General features: G+C 44.9%; 1 protein-coding gene across 1 annotated transcript; it reads left to right on the top strand.

Moving 5' to 3' along the window:
* Nucleotides 1-5,132: 5,132 nt before the first annotated feature.
* AMIGO2 (adhesion molecule with Ig like domain 2) lies at nt 5,133-13,820 on the top strand. The gene is made up of 2 exons (XM_076331851.1): nt 5,133-5,256; nt 12,076-13,820. The coding sequence occupies exon 2, from the start codon at nt 12,149-12,151 to the stop codon at nt 13,712-13,714; it is 1,566 nt and encodes a 521-aa protein (XP_076187966.1). The 5' UTR covers nt 5,133-5,256; nt 12,076-12,148; the 3' UTR covers nt 13,715-13,820.
* Nucleotides 13,821-14,060: the final 240 nt, after the last annotated feature.

Here is a 14,060-nt window from a genome sequence, read left to right as displayed (position 1 = left end):
TGCCCCTGTACTCGGCCCTGGTGAGGTCGCACCTCAAATACTGTGTTCAGTTTTGGGCCCCTCACTACAAGAAGGACATGGAGGTGCTGGAGTGTGTCCCAAGCAGGGAAATGAAGCTGGTGAAGAGTCTAGAGCACAAGTCTCATGAGGAGTGGCTGAGGGAACTGGGGTTGTTTAGCCTGGAGAAAAAGGGTCTTGGGGAGACCTCATCGCTCTCTACAACTACCTGACAGGAGGTTGTAGTGAGGTGGGTGTCGGTCTCTTCTCCCAAGTAACTAGCGATAGGACGAGAGGAAATGGCCTCAAGTTGCACCAGGGGAGGTTTAGATTGGACATGAGGAAAAATGTCTTTACTGAAAGAGTGGTGAAACATTGGAACAGGCTGCCCAGGGAAGTGGTGGAGTCCCCATCCCTCGAGGTATTTAAAAGATGTGTAGATGAGGTGCTTAGGGACATGGATTAGTGGGCATGGTGGTGTTGGGTCGATGGTTGGACTCGATGATCTTAGAGGTCTCTTCCAACCTTAATGATTCTATAATTCTATGATTCTATGATTCTTTCAGTGTTTCAGAAATCATCCAGGACATAAACTGCATGTTCTGTAAGTCATACACAAACTTGATGGCACCAGCACACAGCAAGGAGACCCTTAAAGTAAATCAATTTGATTAACAGAGACACCTAAGATGCATCTGCTGGTCTTTTTCCCACCTTTGGTCTTACGAAATCCTTGAGATAGCAAAGACATCAGAGAGGACTGCAAGTGACAGCAAATGTGCCAAACTGAGGAACTGACATTTTAGGTACTAAAGAGGCATTTGAATGGAGAAAGGGCAAGAAGTCAGGGCTAAATCAATAAATATAAGTAGTAAAAAGCTTTTATCCTGAAGTATACTCACCCCTAATGAGAACCTCAACATTAGCCATTCTGACTTCCTCTTCAATAGTACCTACCAGCTGGTGGCAGTTCTGAGGACAGAAAGGGGAAAGATGGCACTGGTGGACAGGTGGTACTCCATGGCTCTTTGAACATCCCCTCCAGACCTGCAGATCTTTAAAAACTGAAAATAAGGAGCAATAGAATAGGTTTGAGTGACAGAGAGGAAGAAAAGGCAGTTCTGAATGTCTAAGGATGGCGAGCAAGGAACTGCTTGCCCAGGTAGGGAGTGAGTACAGTCCTCCCGCATTCCACACATTGGGCTAAAGAATCACTCTCTTATTTTCTTTCTCTTTAGTCTAATGAATAGTATTCATTCCCATGTGGGAGTAAAAAGGAGCTTTTCAGCAGAAAAAAAATAAAAGAGGCTGAGCCCTTGGAGACTGAGCAGCCTGGTGAGCAGTGTCCTGGTGGAACAGAAGAGCTGGGCTTAGGTCCCAGCTTCAAACTGCTTGGAAAACAAAGTTGAAAAGAGTGATTACAACTCTCAGGTGACAGTCCTGCTCATCATCTGATATACACCAAGAGTTTTAAAACCCAAGCCTCCCACTGCCACCCCTGCCAGACCTGCCTTTTGTTCTCTTCAACCCCTGAGGCACTGCAGGATTTGACCCTTGAGTTCCCCAGACAGGACAGCAGTCATGTTCTGCTTCAGGGCATGCTGAAAGCATTAGAGCCTTGATAGGACCAGGCATTTGTGCCTGTGTCTCACACCGAAGCCCGGACATGATCCATGGACCCAGCATTCTCTGCTAAGGGGCTTGGTCCACTAGGTGTTAAGCTGTTTGGTGTAGACTTTTCAAAATACAGTGTCAGCTACCACTTTCTTCTAAAACATGACTGGGGGAGGAGGAGATACTCTTCCCCCTAGGTACTTGCAAATCAGTGTTTAAGTCCTCGTGCAGCTTGCTTCCCTGCCTTCCTCTGGGGATTCAGAGTTCATGCACACAGGACTGCAGCCCACATCTCCTAGCTCACTGAAGTACCCTAACCACCAGACTGGACTTGCACTGAAGCAGAATTAATTCAAGACCAAGAGAGAGGAATCACAAAAAGGAAGATGGGTCTCCAACCCTTTCTAATGCATGTTATCTAATGGCTATAATGTGTATAACCAGGCCTTAAACTGGAGACTGGAAATCCTTCTTCCTGTGTGAGCACTATGGCAGAAAACCTTTGCCTTTGCCAGAAGCAGAGTGTAAGAGGAGAGGTGGCGAATATGTCTTTCTTTCAGTACCTCCTTGACTCCTCCTAATTAGACCCTAGCCCAACAGTTGCATTGCTTGCTCATGAAGGGACTGTAAACTCCCTGAAGCCAAGGTGAATAAGGATCCTGCTTTTGAAAAAAAGTCCTTTAATGATCAATTTAATGATATAACTGTAATAAAATTGCTGGTTAACTAAAAAAAAGTTCTTTTTGAAAATACTAGAGGCATTTCTGTATTTGTGGGAGCTTTCAAGAGCACAAGAGAAATATCGTTATTAAAAGCTCTTCTCAAACCCCATCAGTCTGGCGCTGCACAGGACATGAAAACAAGAACTGAAAAGCTTTTACTCTAATAGATAGTTTGGTACAGGGGCAGGGAAACATGGGCAGGATCCTGATGGTTTTGGAAGAAGGAGACAGCTATCAGCAATTCTCTGCAATAAAAATCTCTACTGGTGATGCCAGCAACCTTACATTTGTACAGATTATCAAGAGAAAGGTTTCATGTCCTAATTAATGTACTGCCAGCTTCACACAGTTTGTGCCCATGTACTATCAACAAAGATTTTGGATAGGTACTGTTTTCACATCGGTACTATTTGGTAGAAGAAAGCTAATTACCAATTGTTCCCATCCAAATTAGATTTTAAAAAAACAATATTCCTTGTAATTTAGTATGTAACAAGTGACAAAAGCACCTTTATGTTGTGAAATAGCACAATGAATTAGATTGCATCATGCCATGAGCAAACTTGTCAACATTCAGTGGGAACAAAGAATTGCTGGGCTTACAACCAGCTGTCTCCAGACTTACAAGAATCCTGTAGTTCTGAACTCCTTTCAGACCGTTCGATGCATCCCTTGATCATGATTTCTCTGCAAAGTCTGCTTATTGGCAGATGGCCTCTATCTGTAAGCTGAGCAGCTCATGTAAGGGTCGTCACAACTCCCATCAATTTCTTGAGCATCTGGGCCCTGAGATCTCCAACATAGAAAGCAAATCCCAGTCAGCACTAACAAGAAAAATAAAACTGGAAAACAAAATTCTTATTGCCTTAAGTATTAGACACTTCACTGTGATTTGGGTCCTGCCTTCCCCAAAGTAATTATCACTATGTCCAGATCTCGTGGCTGGAATCGAAATAACTTGGCTACAAGCAGTGCTGTCACTTTGCACCTACCAGTGCTCCACACTTACCAAGGTCTGAACAAACTGCAAATAAAATTGTTAGTATTTTAAAACCAGTTTAGTTTAAAGAAAGTGTGCAAAAATGGACAGCTACTCCGTATGCTACTACAGACAGAATTTTCATTCCATAAGTAGGTCTTTAAGAAGAATGCAGGCTCAACGTTTTCAGTTTTGATAGCAGGGGAAGGAGGCTAAAAAAGTTATTATCATCTTCCTCAGACTGTATTGACAATGTGATCAACTTAAATTTCACCCAATGTTTTGATACATTGAGGCAACTAGAAAAGTTTAATGGTTTAGTCTAAATGAAGACAACATGCTTCTTTAAACAAATGAATATTCCAATGGAGTGTCTGAAACCAATCAATGTTGAATCAACAACCTGGAGATTAAAATTACTTCACTGGTGTATCATCCAAATGCACAGAAATGCAGACATTCAACACAAAATAAGAATGACGAATAAAAAGCTGAATTTTTATGATAAGGTACTGCTCAAAAAGTCTTTGAAATCAATAGCAGTATCACCCATGGCTCACCGGGCTTCAATCTGTATTGAATCACATCTTTTAACAGATAACTTGACCATACTAAAGAATTTTAGTTTGCCTGTAGCAGGAATTTTGGGACAAGAAGGAACCCTTGAGCATTTTACATAGCCATGAACCCTCATATTAAAAATCACTTCACTGTGTGCCCTTGGAAGAAAAGGGTGAGTTACAGCAGCTTTAATACACGAGCCTGTTTGCTGAGAATTATTCTATAAACTGTACGTTTGGATGACAATAAATCCACAATCTCTATTATTTGCTAAACTAGCCCCTGTTCAGTTTCAGTCTCTAAATGTAGGGTACTCTAAATTATGGTGGAAATGCAGTGAGAAACTTCACTGGGGGAGGTTAAAATCAGTGTGTAACAGAGGGTTTTCAGCTGCGGCTTTGCCTCTTCCTGACCTGGTCGCGCTTCCCCACTTGCAGCAGCTCTCCCACAGATCCCATGGTCAAGACAAGCCGGGTACACTGCAATTAATTTTAGGTAACCCCTTGTATCATTTGCTAGACTCTTTTCTTTTCATCAAAGCCCAGTTTACTACCGAGCCTCCGCGGGTTTTGATCATTTAATTAACTGGAGGATTGTTGCCCAGAGCTAACACAATGCCGTTTAAATTTATCTGCCCCTCATGAACACCCTGCAGTTCCATCTCCACGGACGGGGAGCTTCGATGCATTTAACGGGGACGGCACCTTCTGCTGCGCCCTCCCGAAAACCCTGCCTCCCCGCTGGCGGCTGCAGAGCCGGGCTGCCCGCCCCCCGCCCGGTTCTGAAGAGCTGCCGGGCGGGCTCGGGGCTGGTTTGCACCGGAGGGGCTGAGCCCACCCGGCCGGGGGAGCTTGCCCTCGCTTGGCGGGGGCAGAAGCGCGGTGAGGAGCGGAGCAGGGCGGAGCAGCGGGCACTCCCCCGCGCGGGGCCGCGGCCCCCCGGGGAGGCGAGGGGCGGAGCGGGGGCAGGCGGCGCGCTCCTCCCCGGGGCACCGAAGGCTCCGTCCCGCTGTCGCGGAAGCCCCCGGGAGCTCCTCGGGGTGAAGCGGCATTGGGTTCGGCGCTGCGCGGCGGGGGGCACCGGGAGGGCGGAGGCAGGAGGGGATAAAAACCCCGGCGCCGCTGTGACCGGGAGTCTCCTGCCTTCCCTCCTCACCCGCCGCCGGTACCGGGCTCCGGGCCTCCGCTCCACCCCCGGGGGCAGCGGGCCAGCACTGCCTGCGCCCGCGGGGGAGCGCAGCGGAGCCGCTGCCGCGCTCTCGGCGGCCCCCAACTTCCCCCGCCGGAGGCGGCAGCGGAGCGGAGCATGCGGGACCGGGGCTGGCGGCGGCGACGGGGCCGGCATCGCGCTCCCCGGACATGAAGCGGCCGCCGGGAGCTCCAGGTAACGCTGCCCGGCCGGGTGACGGAGCAGACATCCCCCCGGTAGCCGGCGTATGGCGGGCGGGCAGGGTCCGGAGGGACAGGAGCCGGGGCTGAGAGGGGCTGCCGGAGCCGGGGGCAAGTCCGCCCCGAGCCCGCCCGAGCGAAGCCCCCGGCTCCGGCGGCGAGCGCAGCCCGGCAGCGGGCGGGGGAGACCCGGACTCCCTACCTGAGCCGCGGAATGGAGCGGCTGTGGCCGGGCCTGCCCGGGGAAGGCGGTCAGAGAACCCTCGGGGAGGTGGGTGGACCGGGCTAGGGGACGGCGCGGTGCCACTGGGTGCCCCCGGACCGATGCCGGCTTAGCCCGCTTTGCCCTTCGCCGACCCCCGGTAGGGATCGGGGGGCTGCAGCGGGCAGTCCCCATCGGGAGGCTGGCAGGAGCCCCCTCCATCGTAGGCAAGGTGGTTTCTCTGAAGTTTAGCCCGTCAGAGAAGCCTTTGGAGGCGGTGAGGATCCTACGCTGGGCAACTAAACTTTCGTAAGATCTGGCATTGCTTGGAGACTGGTTACTGATACTGTAACAGGCACTGCCGCTTATCATTGCATTTTTTCTTAATTATTTGCTGATCTCCTTAGCAACTGAAGTCATTTGCAAGGTTTAAGCTAGGGTGCAGCTTGATTTACAAAGTAACATGGCAAAAAGGATGCATTGTTGTTTCACTGATGCATATCTCCCTTGTACTCTCTCAAGAGGGATTAGAGCTGCAGAGCGTTGACTTCATGTAGCTGGTACTGCCGTAGACAGACTGGTGATGATTAGTCCAACTCAGGCTCTATGGTACATCACCCAGTTGCTCATCTGTGCCTCAGTTTTCTTTAAGCCAAGTGAGTTATCATGGGTGCAAAAAAAAAAAAATCTGTCTTCAGAAAATTCAATCTTTAGTGAGGGATGAGTGGGAGAAGATAGTTTTAGTTGGCTAAGGTTACTACGACAAATTAATCTCTAATTAAGCACTATTGAGGTCTGGCCAGGTGCTGGTCAGAGAGACCACTCCACTTGCCAGGCTGACCTCAGGATCAGCTTTCTGCAAAGGTGATGTAAAGCCATTTTTTCATCACTGTTAGGTCCTGCATCAAGCCCAGCTTAGCCCAGTTCAGGGATTTAGTCCAGTGTATCAAGACATCACCCAGATGTAGCTCACCAGCAGTCTCTGCTCTCCGATCCATCGTGTCACTAAATCTCATGGATTACGATGGCTGGGTAATCCAGATCTGCTCAGTCAGAAATGCCGAGCACAGCTGTCAGGCAGATTTGATGCAGAGAGTGCCTTTCCCACTCAGGAGTGCTAAAAGCAGAGTAGAGCCTGGAGATTGGAGTGAGGTGGCCACTATGGGATATTTCCTCTGACAGCATCCCACATACACACACACACACACACACACAAGGAATGAAAGTTTATGCAGATCTTCCTATAAACATTTTAAAAGATTAATTATGTAAGATGCCTCTACTCTGTTTGTAATTAATGGATCTATCATGTACTTAGGCAGGATTCATAAAGTTAGGATTAAAAGCATGAATAATTGTATAATATTGTTGTTATAAATTAATAAAACCCCATTCTAACAGTCACTTTTTCTTCCGAGTTCATGAGGAAAGCTTTGTCAAATGCCATGCCAAAAAAAAAAAAAGGGCTGTGAGGAAACATTGTTAAGACCTGAGCCACCACTGTTTCATTTCATGTATTATTATATTTAATTAATACAGCCCTGATTCATCTGATATGTAGACTGGTAAGAGGGGGAGAGCAACTGTGTGGGCCTTGGAAGTCAATGGGAAAGTGCAAAGGTGCGTGAATGACTTGCAGGCTGGCGAGACTGGGGACAGAGGAGTCAGAGGAGACAGTCACAGAAGATGTGACACAAGGGAAAGAGCTGGGACATGTAGAAATGGTATGGACCGTCTGGAGGGTGGATTGAGATCTTTAATATTTTCTAGTGTTTGAGCTCTCTAGAGGCTCAACAGTATTCCTGCAGTAGTACAGGGGGTTTGTGTGCAAATATTTGCATTTTCACTGTGCAGAAAGTGCCGGCCAGATGTGGGACTATTTGCATCACCAATGTACAGGAAGATGTTATTCCTACTGTAAAGCATTTATCAATCCAGTTTGTTTAACGTTGAAAAGATTAATGGTAGCATTTGCAAAAGCATTCAGGTGACTTGTGATCTCCAGTCCAATTCACTGCTTAAATTAAGAGATGTGCCGCATAAGGATTTTTTAGCAAAGTCTCAAATGAACTGGGAGAGACAGCTTGGTGTACAGGTTTCCCTGGAAGAAACAGCAATAAGCCTGAAGGTACTTACAGGAGAAGAGAAATCTGGTGTGGAGATTATTAATGTAGCATTAGTGGGAGAGAGAGCCCAGAGAAAGTGGAAATGAGTGTTTAGGACATTAGTTGATCTTGCAGTGATAACTGATGGTGAGGATATTTATGGTTGCCCAAGCATTCCCCTTTTCCATAAGCAGCTCTAGGTGCTCATTACTTAATAAAAACAAAACAAAACAAAACCCCAACAAACACACACATTAAAAAGATCAAAACCAAGAACCAAATCCTCAACTTCTCTAGGAGTTGATCTGTTGTAGTCAGTTGAGCTGTTCCTGGCAACAGAGGATATTCCCTATGATATGAGGATATGTCTTGCGTTTCTTCTCAAACAGTTAAGAAGCATGTGCACCATTACTGCACAGATGATTCATCTCAGGGAGTACTGTGTTTTTGGCAGTGAACTTAAAATACCACACTTTAACACCACAAAGAAATGATTTCTTTGAAAAGAATTCAAGAACAAAACTCCCAACCATGCCTTTCACTTTACTATAAATCAAAAAGCTATTTACCCGGCTCATTCAGAAATAATGGTGAAGTACTTAGCCAGCGTCTGTTGGCACATGTTAGCTGATAGTATTTAATAACAATATCTCCCTTGAGAAAATATGTAATATTGAAGTTTGTAAAATAGTACATTTCTAAGACCTGAAGTAATGTTATTGGGATGAAACAAAATGCCACTTTTTAATATAAGGTTGATTGTAGGCTTTGTTCTTCCTTGCCACTTAACACGTACACATTACTAACCCAGAAATGTTTATGCAGTCATTTTGAAGAAGTTCAAATGATCACATAGTTTATAAATATTTATGTTCAGCATGCTTGGCTTTGCAGACCGTCCTGTGTAATTTATGCAGAAGTTTTGGGGAACACAGGTTGAGGGGCAAGTTGCAGCTCAACGGTCCTACTCGCCAAAAGGGCAAAGAACCTGTTGAGAATGTAAGCACTGCACTGTGAGTTGGGCATGGCAAGGAAGGTTTCTGCTTGTCAGAGTACTCTCAAAATAGCCTTGTGTGGCCCATGGTACATTTATGACGTCTGTAATTTGGATTTGCCTCACCAGGCAAGGCAAGTTATCTGAAGTTATCTGAAACAGTTCTCATTTGGCAACTTCAACGAGTTTTGGAAATGCACAACCCAGTTTGCAGCCCTTGCAGAGTGTTTTTGCTCCTTAGAACTCAAAGGTATTATGCTGATTTACACCAGCCACTGATCTGCCGTTGGGATTTGGTTGCAGACTAACTCAGAGTATCTGGTGAGATAATTGTAGGGATGCACAGAAACAAATGTGAAAGGCTATTTAGTGTATTAAATTTGGTAACCCTTCCAAAAGTAAGCATTGATCTAGTATGTCCCATTTGGAGTATCTCCAGGATTGCAGTTATATTCAACATAGGAGCTGATTTTTGAAAGTGCCATTCATCTTTTTGCAAGTGCGAAAAGATATTAAAAATTAGGCTGCACAGGTTGCAAAATAAGGCATTCAAATATTAGTGGGAAGGGCAACCTATGCGACAGCAGTTTGTCTCCCATTTTGTGGCTGCTTTATAATTCAGTTGTCACACACATGGTTTTATGGTATGCAGTTTTCAGATACCTTGCTTCATGCAATATACTAAATGAGCAGCTATTAAATTCTTTTTTCATCTGTCAATGTGTTTCCATTGTGCCTTATGTACTGCATGCCATACAAATCCACACTGAGGTACAGAATTATTTCCTGATGGTCATTTCTATAATGCTTTCATAGGTCTCACCCTCTAGAAGAACTTGTATGTATTAATTGTTGCCATAAAAGACTAGCTAGATAGCAAAACCAACTAAGTTAGGTGCTTAGGACTGGTTAAAAAAATAATTCCTCTGGGTTCCTAACTTCCCACTGAAAACCCCATGCAGTTAGATACTTAAGTAGGATCTTAAAAGCCTAGAAAACTTTATGAATCTTGATACTAAGCTTTTATTCTAATCAATTCATTTATTTTTACAATATTCCTACAGTTAAGATCATGTCGCTATATCCGTTTTATAGACAGGGAAGCAAGGAGAAGCCTTTCTAGTCAGAAGTGCCAGCTAAAGTCATAGCATTGTGACTCTCATCTCAGCACTTCAGTGACATCAGTCCTTCCCAAACTTAATACACAGAGGTTCCTTAGTTTCTAAGTGTCAAGCTGGTGACTGTAATAAGTTCTTTATTTTCTAACAGTCACCAGTTCACATAATTCGCCTGATCTCACAGGAATTCTATGGCAGAGGCTAGGATATGCTCCAGTTCTCAGGTATAGGCATTTATTGAGCTCTTGATGTAATCACCCTTTATTTCCCCGGTTCTTCCTCAGATCCTGTGCATAGTATGAGGAAAGGTTTTGGGGAAAAAAATTAAGCAATTGTGTAACAAAGGACTGTATATAAAATCTAAAATGGCACAGAAAACCTGACACTAATTTTTGAGCACTTGACTTGGCATTCTTGCCATTCTCTTAATATAGTTTTTGGGAATGCAAGCGTTTAAAGCCAATGTATATATAAATTCTTGCGAAAGGTGAATTCTCCCATCATGCTGCCTTCATATTTCTTATTCTAATGGGTCATTAGAAGGTTCAGCTCTTTAGATTCATAGCACATCCTCTACCACTTGACTTAAGAGTAGAAGATTTGTCAGCAGAAGACAGCAGCCTGCCAGATTGGCAGAGGGTTAGAGAGGAGGGGAATAAGGAGCTGAGGGGGAGTGGAAATTAGTGCATTTCACATAAATTAATTAATTGCGTAGATAATCTTAGATTCATAAGTAGCAGATGCAAATTCTCCGGAGAAGCGTGTTCTAAGGTTCACCTCCTGAAACTCTTGCCTCTCTTCTGCTTAACCCTCTTCTTGCCCTTGACACCCTCCCAATCTGCTTTTCCAGTCTCATATGCCTTAACTGACTTCTGCGTTCTCAGACTACCTCCTCCTCAGTTGCTTCATTAATAATGATGATGATGCTCCATTAGCATCCTCCTCCCCTGGTTTTGCCCTTCCTCCCATGTGCATCTCTTATTCTCCTTTGCCCTCTCTCCCCTTCTTTGGCTGTCCGTCTGCCCTGCTGTTCTTCACCCTTTAGGTCTTGATTTTAATGCTTTTGTACTCAAGACTCATCCTTTCTTCATCCATCTTGCCTCATCAGAGAATACAACTTCTTCTTTTATTCTGCTTCTTTCCATCTGAGGTTGCTTCTTTCTCCTCCTTCCCCCTGCCCACAGGCATTCTCTCAGCCCCTGGCCATAGCCGCTGTCAGCAGTGCAGAGCAGACATTGCGGGGTTTGTCCTGCTCAGATACTGTACCAACGGGTGAGTGAGATTGCAGAAACGAGTGTGAGGTTAATATGTGGGAGCTGAATACCGCGTCTGAGCTGTGAAGGGGTGGGGATAATCAATGCATATGGATTCACCTGGGAATTTGCTGACAAACTCTTAACAGGTATCCAGGGAGAGCAAGAGTGAACAGAAATGTTCATTACTCTGCTAAGCACGTGTACATTTTCTTAGGAGATGACAAAAAGCATATCCCTTGGCACAGAATCACCCCTGCCAAATGTTACATCCCTGCTTCAAACCATAGTGACACTAAAATATTCTCAGAAAAGAGTACGGTTGGTTTTGTTCTTACTATTTAAGTATGAGCAAAATATTTTTTTCCTTTACTAAGTTTTGAGAAATGGCTAACTCATCCTTGCTGAAAGTTCCCAAAACTTGCACCTGAGGTAGGCACTAGGCATTGAAAATGTCCTCCTCAACTGTTATTTTGGCAAAGGTAGAAGTAGCAGAATACAAAATATTCCAGTTGGACATCTTGAATAACTTTTAAACCAGGCTGTTGCTACCTGAACTATCAGTTACTGAATTAAAAAAAAAAGGGGGGGGGGGGAGGGGGGAAATTCGTATGACATTTAAAGCTAAGTAGTCTGAGAAAATTCTTTGCTTGAAAATGTGTGACATTTGGGAAGAAACACATGTTGTAACTGCTCCCCACTAGACAAGAAAATAGCATTTTTGGATGAGGCTTTTTCTTTCCTGTATCAGGATTTTTCTGTCTGGGTTGGTTTGGAAACAGGTAGGGGATGCCATTGCCCAGTCATGTTCCACAGAGGAACATTTCTGATTTTTTTTTTTTTTTTAATCAACTGTCAGAAATTGCATTCCTTGGTCCAAGGCTGAAGAATAGTTGCACTGTTTTTGAAGACAAAAAATGTCACATCTGTCATGTGAATATTTACATATGGGTGCAGAATTTCACGTTTACATAAAACCAATGTTAAGGTTACATCCCCTAAAACAACTAGATTTTATAATTAACCGTACGAAACATTAAGGATTAATTCCCTGTATTTTTCAAAAGGCATGCATAAGAAATCAGGCAGGGTATGACTCGTAAATGTTAACGTGCTGTACCTCTGTGTCCCTCTTTTGACAGTGATTAGTGCAAAGCTATCTGCACATATAATCTGTGGCAAGGAGCACTGGGAGACAGCTAAGAGACAGTGACAATGTCTTTAAACTGGCGGGCACTTCCTACTCGACTTGGAGTTTTTAAAGTGAACTGCAAAGGACTGGCATGCCTCTTGGTCTTCACAGTGAGCGTTTGTGGCAGTGCCCCGTGGATGTGTCCAACAGCCTGCATCTGTGCCAGTGATATCGTAAGCTGCACCAATAAGAACCTCTCCCAGGTGCCAGAAAATCTTTATAAATGTATGAAAAGGCTGGATCTGAGTTATAACAGAATTGGGTTTTTGGAGCCTGAATGGGTCCCAGTGCTGTTTGAGAAACTGAACACTTTAATAATCAATCATAATAGCATTAGCAGCATTATCACTGGAAGCTTTTCCACAACCCCGAATCTGAAGTACCTAGACTTGTCATCCAACAGCCTGAAGACGCTGGGCAGCCCTGTGTTTCAGGAGCTAAGGGCACTGGAGGTTCTCCTGCTGTACAACAATCAGATAACACAGATAGAGTCTTCAGCCTTCGGAGGATTGTACAAATTGCAGAAACTCTACTTAAGCTATAACTTGCTCTCGCATTTCCCGCTGGACTTGTACACTGGAAAACATAAACTGACAGACCTTGCGTTGCTGGACATTTCCTTTAATCACATCCAGTCGATGCCTATTCAGCGCCTGAGTTCAGTGCCGGCCAAACATCTTAGTGGAATTTATCTTCATGGCAACCCGTTTTATTGTGACTGTATGCTGTACTCCATGCTAATCTTCTGGTATCAAAGGCACTTCAGCTCGGTGGTGGACTTCAAAAACGAGTACACCTGTTTGTTGCGATCAGACCCAAGAGGTTACAATAAACTGCCTTTACTGTACGACAACATTCTGAATTGCTCCGAAAGCGCTGTCAACAGCTCTTTCCAAGCCTTTGGGTTTATTCACAATGCCCAGGTTGGTGACAGGCTGATTGTGCACTGTGACAGCAGAATCAGCGATGCGGGCACACACTTTGTTTGGGTTAGTCCGGACAATAGATTGCTGGAGCCAGACAGGGAGACCGACAACTTTAAGGTGTTTCGTAACGGCAGCCTGGAGATAACAGATGCCCAGCTAGAGGACTCAGGGCTGTATTCCTGCATCGCAATAAATAAGAAAAGACTATTAAATGAAACCATAGAGGTTAGAATAAATGTTAGCAATTTCACAGTGAACAGGTCCCACGCTCATGAAGCATTTAATACAGCTTTTACCACTCTTGCTGCCTGTGTAGCCAGTATTGTTTTAGTACTGCTGTACCTCTATCTGACCCCCTGTCCGTGTCAATGTAAGGCGAAAAGGAGGAAGAGGAAGCTGAACCAAAGCAGTGCCCACCCATCCATACTTAATTCCACACCGCCACAAGAGCTGCCAGCCGACGAGAGGAAGGCTAGCACTGGTAAACGGGTGGTTTTCCTGGAACCCGTGCACGAACCAAAACACAGTCAGAACGGGAAAGTAAAACTGTTTCCTAATGACAATATCATTGCTGAGAGTATCTTAAAAACTACTCGAATAAAATCTGACTCCGATTCTGTCAACTCCGTGTTCTCAGATACACCTTTCATGCCATCAACTTAGTTTGCTGCCTGTGTTTGTATCGTGCAGTTACATTTCTGAATACCTCCTTTGCTTGTAGCAACCGTCAGGAAAAACAAATAAAAAGAGAGAAAATGTTTTAAAAAAAGTATCTGTCGTCAGTCCTTGAACTGCGTCTCCTCTCTGTGTGAGTGCAGGGCCATGCAACGGTGATATCTTGTTCGGGAAGAGCAAACACTGTGGCATTAGTGTGAATGACTTCAGTGCAAGCTTAGCCTTGGCTTTTACTCTCTGGTCCATACACAGCAATTTCTCGTGCATGTTTAGAGGCGCGTTCAGTGCATGCAGCTGACTCTTCAGAGGCAGAGGCTGACCCCTATAAAACACT

The sequence above is a fragment of the Aptenodytes patagonicus genome, chromosome 1 (genome assembly GCF_965638725.1).
Source record: "Aptenodytes patagonicus chromosome 1, bAptPat1.pri.cur, whole genome shotgun sequence".
Lineage (NCBI taxonomy): Eukaryota > Metazoa > Chordata > Aves > Sphenisciformes > Spheniscidae > Aptenodytes > Aptenodytes patagonicus.
Note: the sequence above shows the minus strand (reverse complement) of the source record. Positions and strands in the feature narration are given on the sequence as shown.

Coding starts and splice junctions, on each gene's coding strand:
- AMIGO2 (XM_076331851.1), top strand. CDS start 12,149: ATGTCTTTAAACTGGCGGGCACTTCCTACTCGACTTGGAGTTTTTAAA.